Here is a 21223-nt window from a genome sequence, read left to right on the forward strand (position 1 = left end):
TATGAAATGTTTCTCAGTGCTTGTATCCAGGTTAGAAATGAATAAACCTGAGTCACGTGCTATAATCTTCACAAACTCTCACCGAAAATGCTTAAAAGTTTTCATAGTAGTTTAAAATTTCGCTACCTGTAAGGAAATTTAACAATGAAAACATAAAAGTTTTTAATAAAAAACTGCAGAGCGTTAGACAATAAAAAATGCTCCTCCAATCAGAGAGCAGGAACATGAAAGTACGTGGAAGCTTCAGTGTGAACACAAGGAGAAAGAAATTTTTGTCAAGACACGGGTCAGTGGTCCGATACACGACGAATCGTGACGTCGTACATTTGTACAACTGTTCTTGAAAGTATTAAAGGTGTATGCAATAATTACAGTAATTTCATCCACGACCTATTTGGAGCACTGATAAATGGCTCACTGTCTGATTTTTGTTCGTCAGATAAATAAACACAAAATAAAAGAAAGTCTTACTAAAAATTTGGCATTTTTCTTGATAGCAACATTCTGTTTCCACTGCAACAGACAAAGAAAGAAAATTTATTTCACCCATTAATAAATCAGGTTATTGACTTACCGTTCCCAGTGCCTATTATAAGAAACCATTTATTTAATCTACAGCATAATACCTAGATTTATTTCACGTAAATCACGTGAGAAAATAAACCACTTGCAGGATTACTGAACAACAGCTAACACGTATTAAAAAAACTAACTTCACTTTTTTTTTTCTATGCCAGTACAGTTTGGAAGGTAACATTCGATGAAAGTTCCCAATCTCTCACGTGGAAATAAAAATACCTTGTCTTTTAAAAACACTTCCAAACTGGAGATAGCTCTCTTTCCAAGAAATGAATGCAACACACAAGAATGCAGAACAAAATGGTAAACCCACGTGTACCTCGCGAGATTGAGATAAATGAATAGTTGGTAAATACTGGCGCCCACGAGATTAACAAAACACTGTACTGATATTGTATGCGATATATTTGCATACTTCTGTCTACTGTGTGTAAACAGAAGCTTACATAACACTGTATTGGTATCGTATAAGGTATTTTTGTATACTTCTGTCTACTGCGTGTAAACAACAGAAGCTTACATAACACTGTATTGGTATCGTATAAGGTATTTTTGTATACTTCTGTCTATTGTGTGTAAACAGCAGGAGCTAACATGACACCACTGGTATTATATGTGGTATCTTTGTATACTTCTCGCTCTTTCAGCCGTAGGAGCGTTATAATGTGATGGTCAATCCCACTATGTGTTGGTAAAAGAGTAGCCCCTGAATTGGCGGTGGGTGGTGATGACTAGCTGCCTTCCCTCTAGTCTTACACTTCTAAATTAGGGACAACTAACGCAGATAGCCCTTGGCTAGCTTTACGCGAAATTCGAAACAAACCAAACCTTTTGTGAGAATTATGAAACCAAGAACGACTCAACACTAATACCTTGTTTATTATTCATCTCGTGAGAAGATGACGCGTACAACGTGGGGGCATGAGATCATGTGCGGAGTCGTATATGACGGTGGTTCATGGTAGACGTTTTGCCTTAAACAATTTGGTTTAAGGTCAATCTTTTTCTTTTGGGAGAGGGGGGGGGGACTGAGCTTCACAGTGGACTACTTTCGCTCTGTCCACCGCGGGAAATCGAACCCCCGTTCTTAACAGTGTAAACATTTATTATGGTTCTAATGTTGGGTGTTACATACCATTTCTGAATAATTTCCATGTTACTAGCGTTTCTATCGATTAAAAAACAAGAAAGAAAATATTTTCTGTTTTTGTTTGATTTTGTCTAATTTATAGTTTGTAATACTTTAAAAAATCTAATTTCGATTTTTTTAGAACTTCTAAACGAAATGTTACGCTTTATTTCAAGAAAAAAAATCTCAAAGTATTATGAGATTAATATAAACACACACGAAGTATCAAGTAAAGAAAAAATATTATCGGGTTCAGCTCCCTTTTTTTCCTTATTTATTGAGGTCTGAAAATTAAGTTAGAATTATTATCGTCAGTCGCTACAGACTATTTCTATCACAATAATAAATTATTTATGTGTGGGTTAGAAGATACAACACTGATGACCTGCACACAAAATGTCACCTTTGTTTTTAACGACTTACTTCTGTGTTTTAATCAACACAAACTATCTTCGTACGTGACATCGTGAGCTTTAGGTGTCACTGGAAGCTCAACGTGTACAGCTGAGTTTTAACAGATATTTTAAGACATCAAATCGAAAACCATTCAAGCCACTGTTACTTGGAATTGTTACAAAACGTATGATATCAGGTTTCCGGCCTGACACGAGAAATAGGACATTTGTGAGAGTAGGCTGGGCATGCGATTACACACAACGTTCTTACGTGAATTATACAAACAGGGCAAGTACATTTTAATTAATTTCTCTTGTGTTCCAAAATAAATTTTCAGTTAGATGTCAGTCACACACACTCAGGTTGAGGGGTGGGGACTAAGAAATGTGTCTGTGTTAAAATAAAAGTTTAACTTTGGAATGCTGTTTGAGAGTTCTTTTTTTGTTGTTTTTTTCTTTGTGAGATGAAGCAACGAACAGGTGTGCAGCCCAACTGGTTGCTTTTCTACGAAAATCAATCGTCCTATTTACAAATATTACCATATCTGTGATGACTTCCACTTTACCAACTCCTTAAACGTTTGTTGGTGCTCGTGGATCATATTTTCAAAGGTGTATTATTTAAATAAAGAACTGTCAAATATCGGAAACAGATGTTTTACTTAAACCCGTGTTTATTCCCTTACTAACTGTGCTTCATGTTCGGCTGAATCTTTTACAACAACTTATTGTCGCTTACAACTTCCACCAGATGGTTCTTACCTTGAGCGATAAAAATAGTTTTTTCTTATGATTTATTAAAAAGCATCTTCGATAACTGAAACTCGTATCATGACAATAACGCTACTCAATTTCATACCTTGATATTCGATAAAGTAAACTGTTGGTCACGTTAAAAACAGATATTTAGCAAAATGTCAGTCACACTATAAACAAATACCAGGCGAACTGTTGATCAAAGTATGTAGAACGGAATATATATGAATGGCCCAGCGCAAGAATCAAACCCTGGATTTTGACATTGTAAAACCTCAGACGTACCGCTGAATCACAACGAAACCTAAAAAAAGGTAAGCCACGGGCTTACATAAACAGGGAACAAGGTACACTGTATATTTAATATATATAATATTTAAAAAACTGTCCGTTGCTAGTAATTATTATATATTAAACCATAACTGAAAATGCTTTTAGTTATTGCAGCCAAAGGCATTAAAGAATATTCCATCTATCAGTCATGATACGTTTGTCATACAGATGTGACAGTGGCTGAGCTGGTTGTTAAGAAAGATCAAATCAAGGGTTAAAAGTTGAGTGCTTTGACCTACTGTGTTTCAACTCTTACTGTGGGAAGGCAGTCATCCCTTATATTTGACATAAATTACAGGTGTTAACATAATAACCTTGTAGAAGCCATAAACCACCCTATATTTTTACGTCTGTATGACTGCCAACCCATTTCCACCCTTTAAATAATTATTACAGTATGATGGTATAGAGAGAAGGACAGGTGTTCGACTAATTATCACTGAACTAACATGGGCTGGTATGTTTTTGTTTTGAATTTCGCGCAAATCTACACGAGGGCTATCTGTGCTAGCCGTTCCTAATTTAGCAGTGTAAGACTAGACGCAAGGCACCTAGTCATCACCACCCACCGTCAACTCTTGGGCTACTCTTTTCACCAACGAATAGTGGGCTCGACAGTCACATTTTATAACGCTCCCACGGTTGAAAGGGCGAGCATGTTTGGTGTGACGGGGATTCGAACCCGCGACCCTCGGATTACGAGTCGAACGCCTTAACCCACCTGGCCATGCCGGGCCCACGAACGTTTTTTTTAAAATCTGTATCTCACATAACATGCATCTCGGTTTTAGTTTTATTCTACCTTCCATCATTGTGATATTGTTCTGATTTACATACAATTTATGTGTAAAAATTATCTATCAAAACATCCACAAATAATAAACAACTTCAAGGGGTAAAAACATCATTTACACTAAAACTATGATTTTAATTTATTTTGTACATAATAATAACAAATAGTAAAGGATCGTAAAGAATTTTTTGCTCTATCAAATGATAAAATTATAGTTACTGCTACAACTAGGTAGACGCTGGGTGTTGAAGAAAGATGATAAACGAAAATTTCTTCGACCTATGGCTATTTGCCCGTTTTCGATTTCGAGACGCTTTATGTAACTGAAAAGCGTCATATACACCGCAGATAGAGCGATAACGACATATTTAACTTCTGATGACCTGTAGAAAAGAAAATCCAGATGACTGTGCCATCCCCTACACAGAGTGCTGAAACACTCTCAGATAAACCTTCATACAAATACAACCCATAGAAAGAACTACAACAAAACATCTAGGTTTCAGTTGGTTAATACATGCACAAACAAGATACCCTACTACGATTTGATATATGTTTGTCTTCTAACTCCTCTAGAGCTTTTGTGTTTGGACCTGTCATATATGGTTTAATAAACTAAGAATCATTGTGTGTCTTTTAACAAGCATATTTCACATTCTTGACGACGAGAAACACACTTGAAATAAAAATGTATTTCAGAACGGCTGGTATGGGTATTATCAAAACACATCAAGTTCAACACATGATCATTTCAAGAAGTCATTAAATGTTTATTTCTTTTTTGCAAGTCAACCCAGTGGCACAGCAGTATGTCAATGGTCACGAAAGCCGTGATGGGCAGAGTATAGATATCCCATTGCGCAACGTTGTGATTAATAATAATAAAAAAAACATAAAAAGAGCTCAGTAACTCGTAGCCAAGTGGGTCAGGGGATGCTCAACTCGCAGTTGAGGGTCGCGAGTTCAAACCCCGTCCCACCAAACACGCTCGCCGTTTCAGTCGTGGGGACGTTATAATGTTACATTCAATCCCACTGTTCGTTGGTAAAAAGAGTAGCCTAAGGGTTAGCAGTAAGTGGTGATGACTAGTTGACTTCCATCTAGTCTTACACTACTAAATTAGGGACGGCTAGCGAAGATAGCCCTCGTGTAGCACTGCGCGAAATTCAAAAATAAACAAACGTTTTTCTGTACTCTACCTCGGTTGAATATTGTTTGTTGGGTGTTTCAACTGCACCTCCCTTTCATTACATAAAGTTTAAACAACATGAACAAACATCAGTTCTCATATATCATCTACTGTAGGTTTTTAGACAATATCTTCTTTTAAGTAAAAAAAACAACAAAAAAGAACTGGATTTTTTTCTTTTTCTAATCAGCGTATGCTATGATTACTTTCAACAAACAATTGATGTTAAGACGTAAGAAACAAAAAATTCATTTGGTGAAACAGATAAACTTTGCGAAACATTCCTGAAGTATAAACCTGTTCTGGGAGAAAGAAACAAAACAAAGAAATGTCCAATTTAAATATATTTATATCACTAGACATTAAAATAGTACGTACTTATTTGAAATTTCAAGTATTTCACTTCAAACATAAACACAGTACACATCGTGCAGTTAATAACTGGTTCCAGAGAGAGTAAAGTACTAACAACAACAAAATTACAACTACAAACAATGATTGGTGGCGTCAGGTGACCGAGATTTCTTCTTAAGATAAATTTAAGCCTTAACAGCAACCTTATTACTGTCAGGATAATTAACATGGTATTGTAACGCCACTGAAGGATAATTTGAACTTCACAGATATTTTGTGAAATAACCATTCACAGTATTCATTCAACGAACCGGAAACTTACAACAGGACAAGCAGTCCAGGTGATTAAAAAAAAAAAAGTCCAAAAGTTGCTTATGAATGAAAATTGACATAATAATAGTAAAAACAAAAGAAGAGAAAACAATGAGTTAGAAATAGTAACAGTAAGGAAATTAAACACTCGAAATGCGTTGGTATGCGCAGTGAAGACGGACGTGAACTTGTTGACCTTGTCCTAAGATCGAGCCAATCTGGGTTGGTTGGTTGATTTAGTGTTTAATGGTACAATGCAGCTCGGCTATGGGTCTTTGTGCATAAATACAGATGGTATTGTTAGGTAGAGGTTTTACACTGACGTCATTAACGTCACGTGGTCTATAGTTTACCCCGCCATATTGGACATCTAGTACTTACATAACAGTAGTAACTGAAAATGAGAAATTATTCTTGTAATATCGTGTTCTCTGCAACTGTAAACCATCTCGACGATTTTGGGTTTGTTAAGAATCAAGCATAAAGCTACTCAAATGGCTATATGCGCTCTGCCTATCACAGGTATCGAAACCCGATTTCTAGCGGCGAGTCCGCAGACATGCCGCTTTGCCACTAGGGATTAATCTAAACAATGTGCATAAATAAATAAATATTATACAAGATTCGGTACATTCTTACGCTACTGACAGTAGGCAAAAATTTACAGAATCTTTTATTGATATGGTCTGGTAGAAGGAACCGTTTGTCTCTCAATAATAGGGGCGCTAAATGAAAAGGGAAGTTTCTTATATCAAGTGCAAGGCCTCCATTAGTATTCTGGATCAAAGACTCGGTTAGACAAGCATGTTCTTGCCGACAAATATTTCGTGCTTTCCTACTAATATATCTTTTTACGTACGACATCACAACGCCTAGCTGATGGCGCACCTTCTGAAAAACAAGTTGTACTAATATTCATGAGAAACGTTCATATGTGTATACGTACACACACACAAAACGAAACATGTTATGACAAACACTCAATGATAAACAAATGATGAAATAACATATTCATGCAGTTAGAAAAACCGAACTGGTATCTAACCATTACTTGAGTGAAGTTTATCTCTACGCCACATTTATAAGCAGGTAAATACCTTTTTGATAACTATCGTATACTGTTACAAACTGGTTACGAATATGCTGGTGTAAGAAAACAAAGACTCTTGTCGTGTACTTTGGCTACGCGAAAAGAAATAAAAATGCGAAAAAATTTAACCTTGTTTGAAAACAAATTACTTTACATTATAGCTTTTACCTTGTCACTAAGGTACCTAGTACCTCTGTGCTGTCCCTCGCTGGTACAGCGGTAAACCTATGGATTTACAACGCTAAAATCAGGGGTTCGATTCCACTCGGTGGACTCAGAAGATAGCCCAATGTGGCTTTGCCTTGAGAAAAAAAAACACACACACCTCTGTACTGATAAAAAAAAAACAAAAACGTTTGCCCTTCGTAGGTCTGAACGTCTTATGGTTGTGTTAACAATACTGATCTAGCTGGTAACCTGCACGTATGATGGCTCTTGAAATTAGTGATTGTGGCCCGAAAAGGGTTTGTTCACACATCTCAAACCTCCATCCTTGTACTTTTGAACAATCTTACGAAATACTTATATTTAGTGTACTGGAAAATCCTTAATTACGAACCATGTTTTTAAAATCCTGGGGTAATTTTTAGCGTATAAAATTAACATACGGATAAATTTATTTTTTCTTTCTAGTGAAGAAAAAAGAAGACAGAAGAGTGGACGGAAAGAAAGTGGGTTAACCTCACACAATGTTACTCTAAGTGAAAGTTTCTTGTGCATGCTGTAAACGATATAATCATTACTCCATTATTGCTTGAGCAAGAAAACTAAATTATTACTACTTATGTTAAGTAATTAAATCGTTACTACATAACTGTTTATGTGAAACAACTGTTTTCAATGTGAATGACATTACTGACAACCACTTCTTCGTTTATTTCACTTGATAACAAAAAGTTCGATGCATTATTAACATTAAATTACACTAGTATTTTTAATAGTTCGTAAAGACAAATATAACACTGAATTCTCTATTAAAAATATGTATCATCAAGGTATACAAATATAAAAGGGATGTTCTTTGGCATGAAAACGAAACTGGTGCTAAGAAATTAGCCGAGATATTCCCCTCACACCTTATATTTCACAACATGATGCGATATGTACACTTTTCACATAAACACGTTATCGAGAAAGCAGGGTTACAAGCTTTCCGGGAATTTTGAGAGCGGTAAATATTGGGTTAGATGAATGATCTTGGATAGGGATCACCGAGTTGTTTCAGAAAAGAAGCATGCTCTAAAAGAGTTGTAAATATTGAGTTTAAATTATCTGGAACGTCATCACATGTTATGTCGTTAGGCAATGGATATTTCGACCATAAAATAAGTAAGTTACTGGTATTCTAGTTGGTAATACACCATGGTATAAACCAGTTTTATCAACCACCAGTCCGTAGTAACCACCTTGTCGGTCTGTGGGGTATTTCACGAAAACAAAAACTGACAATATTCATACACAATCTTAATGGGTTTTTTTCTTGTACTTATATCTTAGTAGTATATGGCAACGTAGGGAGGCAGTGAGATGCCGAAACTAAGAAACGTTGCTCTAAAATCTAAGCCACAACACTGCTTACAAATTATTTAAAACTTTACTCCATGATCAAATCCATAACACCAGTTAGAAATAATATGAATGTTGCTCTAAGGCCTAAGCCATAACATTGGTTAAAATTATACGAGCTCTTTCGTCCTTTTAATTTTAGAAGATTAACTCTGTTTTGCTTCTAAATACATAAATCAATTGAAAGAAATGCCCCTCTCGATGTCCATAATAAACAGACATGGTCAGAGGATGACTGAGGTACGGCTGTTGGAATTGTAGTCCCAGGTCTTGATTTAAAAAAAAAGCCAGTAATGAGGTTTAAGCCTTTTTACCCTAGTTTTTATTCGCAATCAGTAGAAAAATTGAGTTTCAGGCCTGTCTGAACCTTAATGCGCTCGTGGACAAGATACTGGTTAATAAAACACGAGGTTTGGGTCTCAATAATAAGGATTGGCAACAACAACAATCACTCTACACGTATAAAATAGTTAGATTTATTTAATCTTATTAGTGACCGAGTTAGTCTTAGTGATATTGTATTTTTTACTGATTATATTTTTGTCTTTAGCTTGATTTATTTTGTTTCTAGGTCACTGTGAGTCCCATGTTTGTTTCACCAACAGATTCAAATAACCTTTCCAACCCACTTCTTCAACCTTGGGATCAACTTCAAACTAAGCGGATACAACCCGAGGTTTAATTGGAATGTTACTAATTTTTCCACCTTTCCATTTGTGGACTAACTGAGCAGTTCTTTACCAGTGTTATCGAAGAAAGGCCAGTTTCATTCTGAGGTACTTGATGTTGGTGGTATTTAGGACTACTGAAGTGATAGGCGATTCGGTTTCTCAGCCACATAGCCCATTCCCCAAAGTAGCTGTTGCAATACGAGACTAAGCCTCTTCCCCTTTCCACAAGCCGTCTATGCAGTCAAATTCTGATGTAACTTTTGTTTTTATAACTACACTACATACTGCATGTCACGATACGTACCAAATTCACGCTACCTAGCATGTTCTGGAGTCACATAGAAAATGACTATTTAGAACACACAAATAGGAGTTTTATTCGATTATTTCTATTTACCAATTTACAATGCAATTAGCTATGGGTAGATCTATCTATTATAATTTAATCGGGTTTTTGAAACACTGCCGTCAACTGCGCTGTTACCTTAAATTGGTAATATTTTGTTGTTAACTAATGAAAACGTTTTGAAAGTTTATAACAGAGTAAAATCTAAAAATCCCAAACTTCCTGACCAGTACAAAATTCTTGGAAAGTCCGTACTCCTCTACATACTTACAATAAAATTTATTGAGTTAAGCTACTTTTGTTCCATTGTCATTCTATTGAGGTTACACCGAGTCTATACATGCAGTATAGGTTATAATGATACACCCTATAAAAATGAAGACAGAAGTGTCCACCACTGGTGGTTCTGATGAATCTCGAAGTTATGGCTTTCACTGTGTCTAAATAATAATAATAGCCAGTCACGTGATAGCGCTAATTGCTGTATATAACCAGACATTACCGATTTAATGACATAATTAACATTAATTTCCTTTTACAAAAAGCTACTTGCTTAGAGTGAAACCACAAATCAAGCTGGTAAGGAATACAGCTAATTAACTATACATGAGGCTTAGATAATCGGGAATATTATTTTCAGCGAAGCGGACAGTTGTGAAATAGGCACTAAAGCAACAGAGCCAGCCTAATCAAGTTAGAATTCCAGTCAAGGCAACCAGTCCAATAATACAATTACAAAAACTACGTTTCTGACAATCGTCATTTGTGCATCACTCTTTATATCTGGTCAGTTTATTTGATAGCACATATTCAGTTAGTTTGAACAGAATTCCGAGTTACTTTATAACTTATGTTACTGAATCTCTTGTTATATAGTGTATCTACCCAATTTACTCACTTAAAATTAATTTACTTGAAAGCACGGTAAATAACCATGAACTTTAGAAATTGTAATAATATTTCACAAATAACATTGAAAAATATTCGTTTAATAACGCGAAACTCCATGATTATGTACATCTAACAGTGGTTACGATACACACGTCATGGGTAATTCGGAAAAACTACAGAGTAAAAACTGACCTACTCATTTTCGGTGCTATTCACCAGCTGCGCGTGAAACCCACTAAAAGGGGTCTATTCTTAGGCTCACACACACACACACACACACACAGACTAAAGATTAAATCAAAAGATATCTGGTATAATTGGCTGTGGCTTGTTGATTGGTTGAATCCAGGTCAAATGTAGTATCACACTGATCCTCAGTTCCTGGGGAAGCTCGCCCTCACATCGCCCAAGAAGGCGACTGTCTTCAGCGCACGCACACAGCGTTTAAAATCGTAGTAACCTTTTAAACTTTCAAAATACTCATCAAAAAACATCCTGGACGTCCGCAGCACTACTGAAGCATGCACACGTCTGGCACTTCTAACGGTTAAAAATACGGCTTTTATGTTTCCCTAGTCTACCAGAGGGGCAGCGGTAAGTTTAAGAGCTTACAGGCATCAGCTGTTCATTTCCGGCAGTAAACAAAGTTCTGATAGTTCGATGTGTAGCTTCATGATAAAATTGCACATTAAATTATAACATCTTTTAACACTGATATTATATTAAACAGCAGCGTCAGCCAACACATAAAGTTGAAAATAATTTTAAAACAAATCAGAAATGTGGATGTCCCTGATTGGACTTCTGAAATTACCTCCGATTTAAAACAACACGATGACGGTAACGCAACAATATAAACGAGTTTTGTAAACAATAATGAAATGATTAGACCTTAGATGATAACGAATAATACTGTTGAATATCACCTTGTTTTAAAATAAAGAACAAATGTAAAAAATAATATATATTTTAAACAGCCCGTCAACTGAATTATTCACAATAATGAATTAGTTGTATCATTGCTGAATATTTTTGAAATTCCCAGATAAATACAGAAACAATGGATTAATAGACATCCAAAAATATCAACTTTATATATATATATATATATATATTCACAGCGTCGTGTTTAAAGCATTATGATGTCAGATAACAATAGTTAAGAAAATTCGTGAGATTTACCGTTTCACAAACCAAGACTTCCATCGCTGTCTCCGTGAAGGCCATTGACCGGTAACAATCTTTTCTTTGTGCAAAACAACAAATAGTGAAACGGCAATTTAAGAATAATTTGCTCATTTAAATCACTACTTGAAACTGTCTGTACTTGCTGAAACTCCGTAATTACAGAATTGGGAAGAGCACAACGACAGTTATACCTTTCAGAAATATTTCATGTTTTTACGACCGCGGTTTTCCCATGACGATACGCTCACTGGACGCTTATTTTTGTTTTCCACGATTTCTTAACTCTACTTTGAACGAATACAATTCAGTCGTGATTGTGCATAACTATATTTTGGCTATCTTTGGAAAGAATAAAAATAATTTAAGATACAAATAATAACACATGAAGTGTACGTAACCGATTATTTCTTGAACGCAGAATTTACTAAATACACACAAATTCAACATCTGTGAAAATATTTGCAATAAAAAAACACCACCAAAAATATTACTGTCGTTTAGTTTTATAACACAGTTTAAATAAAGAACGAAATACTTGACCACGAATAAACCCGTTTGCCATTTTGGAATATTTTATCTAAATACGGTATCAAGCAGGGGCGTAGATCCTGGGGGGATTGGGGTATACAGCCACCTTCATTTTAGGTGGGGGTATGGTGCATACAATCAGCCCCCCGACAGTTTGGTCTATTGAATTGTTTTATTGCATCACAGGCCTACAAATTGTGTGTTTGTTCTTGTGATTCTCGTGTTCTTACCAATCGAATTACATAATTAGGCCTAGATGTAGGCTTTTCAGTAGCCGAAATGTACATCTTTAATATAGGCGTGCTTCAAAGCTTTTCGATCTAAGCGATAGTTTGTAAGTATCGGTCAGTAGGCCTAAATATACATGCAAGTATCGTGGCAACAAGATTACTCTGTAACTGCATATTTACAGCTTTCAGGTTCACGTAATCAGAGATTACCAATTTGCAAATTGAACAGTCCACATAAGTGGTTGCAAAAATCATTCCTCCCATCGGGTGTAAAAAATCTACGCTCCTGGTATCAAGAGTCAGTGAGATGACAATGACACAGTTCAGCTTGCCTTAGACGTACATTGTATAACAGTCAGTGAGATGATAATGACGCAGTTCAGCTAGCCTTAGACGTACATTGTATAACAGTCAGTGAGATGATAATGACGCAGTTCAGCTTGCCTTAGACGTACATTGTATAACAGTCAGTGAGATGATAATGACACAGTTCAGCTTGCCTTAGACGTACATTGTATAACAGTCAGTGAGATGATAATGACACAGTTCAGCTAGCCTTAGACGTACATTGTATAACAGTCAGTGAGATGATAATGACACAGTTCAGCTTGCCTTAGACGTACATTGTGTAACAGTCAGTGAGATGATAATGATGAAACGCCCATAGGAGCAATGAGAGCCACCCTAGGCCCAGGGGCTATCAATACCATGAGCCTCCCCTTTGTTTATTAACTTTTACTGATTTTCCATGAAAAAAAATTAGGTGACAAATGTCCTCATAAATCCATGAGAAAGCAACAGTCATATCAGCTCATTACTAGTATGAATTTCTGGTGAACAGTGGAATGTCCCACTGCACACAATGGGCCAGTTATCCCACTTATATTTCATATTTTAGCTTCTTGTAATAGAAGCGACTCATAAGTTCTGAAATTTGAAATTATGATTAAGTTATCCATGATGTGTTTAACACAGCAGCTCAAAGATGTTAAGACTGTCTTGAAGACACAAAACAGCATATAGGGAAAAGCCCTCGACTATAACACAAGACATATTTGATGATTAACACATGTTTTAATAAGAAAATTACTGTTTATATGACAACAAACTACGATACATGAAGGCACCAAGAACAGCATCCATAACACCTGTGAAGACTTCTCTCTCCCTAATTGTTTCCAAACACCTTTAAAGGAAGGTCTCTTTCCTAAAACACTTTACTTACTGGTTACAAGTATCATTAAATATCAGTGCAAGTTGAAATTTCATCAGGTTTTGAACCTACTTTTACCAAGCCTAATAAGGAACAGGAAGGTAATAAACGTCTGAGTATTGTAACAAGAAGTTGCAAGTTGAATATGTAAAAGTTTATCAAAATATAGTTAATTCAATAAAATAAACTAAAAAAAATGTTGCTTCTGTTTAACATTGTTCAATAACAATTAAATAAACAGAGAAAACTATGAACTAGTTTAACATGTTAATACGTAGTAATAGATTCAGATAACCCAATTGTCTATGAGTGTGTGTTATGCTGTCAGTGAGATGAATTGATTGATTGATTTAGTGTTTTATGGCACAAAGCAGCGAGGCTATCTGCGCCAGACATTCGGTAAAAATGTAAAAAAAATAAAAATAAATAAATGTAGTAATAGACATAAATGGAAATGAAGGTAAAACAAAAAAAGTATAAAACCAATGTTGACACCTAGTCTACAATGTTAAGATAGAAGGCAGAGTATAAGAAGTTGTAAGGTATTTACTCTAGCAAAAAGGTAATGATCATAACCCGCCAGGAAGACTAACAGGTAAGTTCAAGAACCACCGTCAGTCACCTGAAGTTGGTCTTTCCAGTCCTGGTTCCGTGTTGTGTGTCATAGCAACCAGTATCAAAATGTAAAAGAATAGAAGTTTTAAAAGACACATAGCAAAATCATAATAATGAGTAGCCAAATGTCCAGTAAAAAGATAAAAGTCAAGTAAATGGAGTAAAATTTGTAAAAGTAATTGAAGATAAAATCAAAACGGCAATTAAAACAGAAAATGGCATAAAAACCAATGTTGACATCCAGTCAACAAAGTTGTAAAGAACTACCTGTAGCAGAATGGTAATGATCGTAACCCGCCAGGAAGACTAACAGGTAAGTATAAAAACCACCGTCAGTCACCTGAAGTTGGTCTTTCCAGTCCTGGTTCCGGGTTATGAGTCAATATGGCCAGTACTAAAAAGTTAAGTAGTAAAAGTGTGAAATGATATGCAGCAAAAGTATAATAACAACTCGCCAGGACGACTAACGAGTAGTTCAAACGGATAGTTCAAACAGTAGCGTTAGTCACCTGAAGTTGGCCTTTCCAGTCCTGGTGTTGAGTTATTTAATGTTCTGGCCATTGTCCAATGTCAAATTGAAGGAGAGAGGTTAAAACTGTAAAAAAGGAACCACAATTAAAAAGGTGTAATGAATAAATATGCAACACTTAAATGAGATTAAAAGATTAATGGCCATTAAAAAATTAAAAACATTATCAAGATGGACAGAGTCACCATCACCAATAACTCTGTCCAATGTTACAGACTGACCCTGGGAAAAAATATGTTTAAAATATTGCCGTCGTTGAGAATTGTAACGATGGCAAGAAAGTAAAACGTGGCTGATAGTGATTTGAGTGTTACACAAACTACACATTGGTGCATCAGTTCCAAATAAAAGAAAATGATGAGTTACAAAACTGTGACCAATGCGTAGCCTAGTGAGAACAACTTCCTCCTTCCGAACTTTACGAAAGCTAGATGGCCAAAGTCCAATTTTGGGTTTGATTTGAAAAAGTTTGTTGTCACGTTGCTCACTCCAAGTGGACTGCCAGCTGGCACGGAGCCGAGCATTGAAGACAACACCATAGTCCATGTACGGAATAGGCATAGGAGTGATGGTGCTGAAGCAGACATATTTAGCTGCATGTCTGCAAGCTCGTTCCCGCGAATACCAACATGGCCTGGTATCCAGAATAACTGGATTGAAGTAGCTGCTAATGAGAAATGGGCCAGTCGGTTTCGAATATCAGCGAGAATAGGATGTGAGCTAACGTGTAGCGATTCCAAGGCAAGTATAGAACTAAGTGAATCAGTATAAATAGTGCAGTTGGAGTACTGCTCAGCTGCAATATGATCCAGGGCAAGAGATATGGCATACAGTTCAGCAGTGAACACAGAAGCTGTAGAAAGGATTCTGCGCGCAACTACTGATCCATAGCAAACCATAGCAGAGCCCACTGAATTACCTGATTTGGAACCATCTGTATAAATGGGAACTGAATGATTGTTTGAAAGATATTCATTGAATAGAAGACGGTACTTCCAATCTGGAGTATCTGCCTTTTTTAGGTGACTGAAAGAAAGGTCACATTTGGGGGCTGTAATAAGCCATGGTGGGATGGGCCAACCTGTGGAATCTGCAATGTTATCCAAGGACAGACCCAATTCATCCAATTGCGCCCGGATGCGAAGGCCAAATGGAGCAATGACAGATCGTCTGTTCTGAAAAAGTACTGCCCACCGAGGAAGGAAAACACATTTCCAGGTGGGATGCTTTGGTAAGGAATGAAGTTTCCAAGTATATTGTAAAGATAGTTGTAAACGGCGAAGGTGTAGAGAAGGTTCATGAGATTTAATGTATATACTTTGAACTGGAGAGGTACGGAAAGCCCCAGTGCAGAGTCAAAGTCCTTGGTGATGAATGGAGTCCAGCATCTTTAAGGCCGAGGGTCTGGCAGAGCCATAGACCATTGATCCATAATCGAGTTTCGATCTAATAAGAGCACGATATACTTTTAACATTGAACAGCGATCTGCCCCCCAACTGGTAGAAGAGAGAACACGGATGATGTTCAGTGCTCTTATGCATTTGACCCGAAGCTGCTTTAAGTGTGGTATAAAGGTCAGTTTACGATCAAAGATAAGTCCCAAGAACTTGGTCTCTGGGACCACTGGCAGTGAAACCTCACTGATATGAAGTTCAGGATCAGGGTGAATACCCCGTTGACGGCAAAAGTGCATGCATACGGTTTTAGAGAGAGAGAAATTAAAGCCGTTCGCTGTAGTCCACTTCAGTACACAATTGAGGGCAGTTTGTAGTTGCCGCTCAATATATCTCATGTTCGACGACTGACATGAGATGTGAAAGTCGTTGACATACAGCCCTTTGCAATAGTGAGAGGGAGTTGTTCAGTGATGGCATTTATCTTTATACTGAAGAGTGTAACACTCAATACACAGCCTTGAGGGACTCCAAGTTCCTGTACAAAAGAACGGGAAAGTGTCGACCCCACACGAACTTGGAATATCCTGTCCATTAAAAAAATTTTTAATAAACATGTGTAGATGGCCACGTAACCAATATGTATGGAGGTCTCGCAAAACGCCATACCTCCATGTTGTGTCGTAAGCCTTCTCTATGTCAAAGAATATTGATACAAGATGTTGGCGGTTGAGAAAGGCTTCTCTGATAGATGTTTCAAGACGAATTAGGTGGTCTGTGGTGGAGTGCTGTCGACGGAACCCACACAGGGTGGGCGAGAGGAGGTTGTTTGATTCAAGGAACCAAACAAGACGAGCATTAACCATCCTTTCTAATGTCTTACAGAGACAGCTCGTCAAAGCAATTGGACGGTAGTTTGAAGGAATCTTGGGATCTTTCCCTGGCTTAGAGAAAGGTAAAATAATAGCCTGGCGCCAGGCATCAGGAAAAACACTCTCCTGCCAGATCCGGTTGAAAACAATCAGAAGGACATCAAGAGAAGCAGGAGATAGATGGTGCAGCATGTCATAATGAATATCATCAGGTCCAACAGACGTACTGGCAGACCGATGAAGGGCCATTTTTAGTTCCACCAGGGTAAAGGGACAATTATAGTAAAAAAAAACAATCAGTTCGAAAGGAAAGAGGTGATCGCTCTGCCCGAGTCGTGATGGCCAGGAAGGTGGAGGAAGAAGCAGAAGTGCTAGATACCCGGCAAAAGCTTTCACCTAGAGTGTTAGCGATATTCCGAACATCAGTCACCTCCTGACCATGAGAGAGTAAGATCGAGAGGGGGATAGAATTGTAGTGTCAATTAACCTTTCGAATCCTGTCCCATATGATCTTGGAACTGGTGGTAGAAGATATGCTGGTTGTGAACTTAATCCAAGATTCCTTCTGGCTTTGACGTCTTACCCACCTAGCACGTGCACAGGCCCGTTGGAAAGCAACCCGGTTTGAAAGTGTGGGATATCTACGAAAAGTATCCCAGGCCCGCTTTTGAGCCTTCCGTGCTAAGTGGCAAGCAGGATTCCACCACGGGCGAGGATATCGTGGAAAACGTGTCGAGGTTTTGGGAATACACTGAGCAGCTGCATGTGTAATACAGTCAGTTACCGCTGCTACACAGTCGTCTATTGATGGCTGATTTACGATGGCAGGATCAAGTTCTGCGAGAGCAGTGAAAGTGGACCAGTCTGCCTGATCCAGCTTCCACCGGGGCACGCGGGTAGGGTGGCAACGACCACGACCAGTCTCTCTCAAAAGGATTGGAAAATGATCACTGCCTAGTGGATTACTGTCAACCCTCCATGAAAAATGGGAGAATAATGAAGGGGAGCAAACTGAGAGATCAATAGCGGTAAAGAACTGACTAGGTGCATGAAAGTAAGTGGAAGAACCAATATTGTGATCAGAGAGCATCCGCTCTACAGATCGGCCCCTCCCATCAATAATAGCACTTCCCCAGAGGGGATGATGTCCATTAAAATCCCCTAGGATTAGAAATGGAGACGGCAATTGTTCAACGAGAGCATCAAGATCTGATTGATCATATGTCTCTCCAGGGGACAGGTACAGAGAACAAACAGTGATGGTATGACCCAAGGAAACACGGATGGCTACAGCCTCCAAGGGTGTGTTGAGTGGCAAAGACAGGGTGGGCACGTGCTGATCAACCAACAGTGCCACCCCTCCATATACTCGACCATCACACAACTTGTCATTTCTGTATAGAGAAAACTGCCGAATGGAGACAGTATCAGCAGTTTTGAGAAATGTTTCTTGTAAAGAAAGACAAACAGGATGGTAGGAAGCAATCAGCGTTTTGATATCATCCAGATTAGAACGTAAACCTCGACAGTTCCATTGTATCAAGGTGGCCATTTTTAAGAACGGGTAGGTGAAGTGGTTGGAGAACCCTTCGGTTTACGACCACGTCTTTTTTCTTTACTGTCTTTAGTCGGAGGAGGTCTATCAACCTCCATGGATCCTGCTCTGGGTCGGGTGGGCAGGTTTTTGTTATTGGAAGGGAAATCCAGTGACTGAGGACGCGAACGAATAATTGTTTTGTCTCTTGTGGTGGGAGAAAAAGATGTATCAGAAGAAATGCCTGTATTTGAAACTGAAGGACGTAAATCTTGAGGTTTGTTGAAAAGTATGGGAGGAACAGAGATGGGTGTGGAAGTCGATTCAACCTTTTTAACCACGGAGGTCAAAAGGCTTTTCATTTGTTTTGAAAACGATTCTCTTGGAGGCACAGAGAGATCTGTCTGCACTCCCACTGTAGTTGTGGAATGAAGTGCAGCAGCATATGTCCGAGATGGAGTTGTGGACAGCAATTTCCGAGCCTCAGGATAACTAATGTTATGTGTCGTTTTCAAATGCTGCACCTCTTTTTCCTCCAACCATTTTGGGCAAGAATGAAAGTAAGAGGGGTGAGAACCATTGCAGTTTATGCAATGTGGGTTCATGTTATAGTCATAGGCATCGTGGTCCTTGCCTCCACAACGAGCACATGCCAGGGAACCACGACAAGATATCTTTGAGTGGCCGAATCTCTGACATTGGAAACATCGAAGAGGGTTTGGTATGTATGGCCGAACCCTGCAAATGAGATAACCTGCCTTGATGGTGGCAGGTGCACGTGGTGAAGTAAATGTTAAAACGAGGGTATTTGTTGGCAGTGTAACTCCATCTTTGCGAGTGGAGAGACCAGCGAGAATCTCTGACTCGGGAACGTTCTTCAAATCCCTTTCAACAATAACTCCTCGTGAAGAATTCAAGGTAACATGGGGTGTAACCTCAATAGGTATATCCTCAATTGCCTTTGAATTCAAGAGGAGTTCACTGTGTTGGGATGTGGATGTTTCAACCCACATGTCACCAGATCGAAGTTTCTTTACTGACTTTGGAGAGCCAGCAAGTCCCTCTTGTCCCTTTTGAATAAAAAAAGGGGACATTTGCCCTAAAGGTTTATCCGAAAGAGAATGTAATATAAGAAAATGAGGTACGTGTGTTACTGATGTTGAAGATTGCTGTTCTGAGTATTCAAGGCGTGGTCGCTACCCATTGACTGTTTTTTACAATTTTATTTAAATTTTTTAGAGGATCCATAGGAAAAAGAAAAAATTTCGGTACCCACTGACCCCACCCACCATGGAGCCCTACAAGGGGACGCACTACAAAGTCACGCAAGGACAATGCAGCAACGCCAGGGTTTGGTGAGCACTATACCCAAACACCAGCATCAGGCACAATGTCCACAACACCCGTTGAGAACTTCCAACACTGGTACTTGGTTGACTCTAGCCCAAGTGGACCAGCCGATTGACCCAAGGGGGGCCACCCAAAGGTCGCCCGTCTACAGGAATTCGAGGCCAAAGTGGTGTGTTAGGGTTGGACCCCTCAACCACCAGGATCCTCTCCTCCCCTTCACGGGTCGCCACACAGGCAAACACGTGGGTGGATGTTTAGATCCCAGAGAAGGTAACCAGATAGAACAAAACCTTCCCTGGGAGGTCCCCTCACCACGTACAGGAATCCACACCGAGGGGCAGTGAGATGAAAAATAACCAACTAACTCAAACTACTGTTCTTATTAAATGCAATCAGTTAATGAGTTTGATGATTAATCAGTTAGCTAGTTCCATTAATCACTCACCTAGCTTATTTGTAAACATTTCATAAAGAGACATTAATAATGTGCACTGAAGAATAATCACACAATTGCTATCTTGTATTATTCAAATGATTTAAAACTCAGTGAATTATCAGTAATCTTGAAACTTTTTAAAATCTGATAATTAAATCATTTTATTCACCCATGATTCCCCATCCCACTCTACGTCTTCTTGTGCAGAGTTAAAGAATAAGAAAAATTTGTCCCCAAAACACTGAAAGAAAAGTTTCAAAATGAGTAACAGATATGATATGAAGTTAACTTGAAACAAACTTCAAAAATTGGCTGATGTTTTATCAATTATTTTACAATGAAAGAACAACTAGCTCTTCTCAAGACAAGCTCTGGAACTAAACCAATAATTTACTATTTCAGTGACACTTCTACTACACTTTTGAACAATATACATTATTCAATTAAATAAATGTTGATTAATTAACATTTTAATAACAGAAGAAAACAAAACAAAACTGTGTATCTATAACCTAAAATAATCAGTCATAGTACCTCCCTATATAACATTATTTTTACTGGCTTACTATCTTGTTTTAAACAATGTACACAAGTGAAGAAATAACCCTCAATAATACTATATTATTCATTACACACATGCATGATATAATAAAAATTTTACCATTATACAGTTTGGTTTTCCTACTGCCCACAGATTGACCTTTTTGTCCTCTCCTCCAGTGACTATAACCCGGCCAGATTTCTTTCCAAAGGCTAGGCAACGAACACTGGCCCCGTGGGCCATAAACTCTTCTAGAAAATGTAAAAAAAAGAGAAAGGTAAAACAAACAACTCTCATATTACACTGAAGACACATAATTATTTATTACTACATGTATCTAAGAATCTTCATGAAATTATGTTTTGGAAACTAGGGCAGACTTCTTCCT

The 21223-nt window shown here is 37.9% G+C and overlaps 1 protein-coding gene across 6 annotated transcripts in view; it reads right to left on the minus strand.

Annotated features, from left to right (window-relative positions):
* LOC143235984 (katanin p80 WD40 repeat-containing subunit B1-like) overlaps positions 1 to 21223 on the minus strand; it is an 82114-nt gene that overhangs the window by 52055 nt on the left and 8836 nt on the right. For all 6 annotated transcript variants that reach the window (XM_076474137.1, XM_076474136.1, XM_076474134.1 and 3 more), the window contains one exon: positions 20956 to 21086. In XM_076474137.1, coding sequence (XP_076330252.1) covers positions 20956 to 21086 — 131 coding nt within the window. The remainder of the gene's footprint in view (positions 1 to 20955; positions 21087 to 21223) is intronic.

Source organism: Tachypleus tridentatus, chromosome 13 (assembly GCF_004210375.1).
Source record: "Tachypleus tridentatus isolate NWPU-2018 chromosome 13, ASM421037v1, whole genome shotgun sequence".
NCBI lineage: Eukaryota > Metazoa > Arthropoda > Merostomata > Xiphosura > Limulidae > Tachypleus > Tachypleus tridentatus.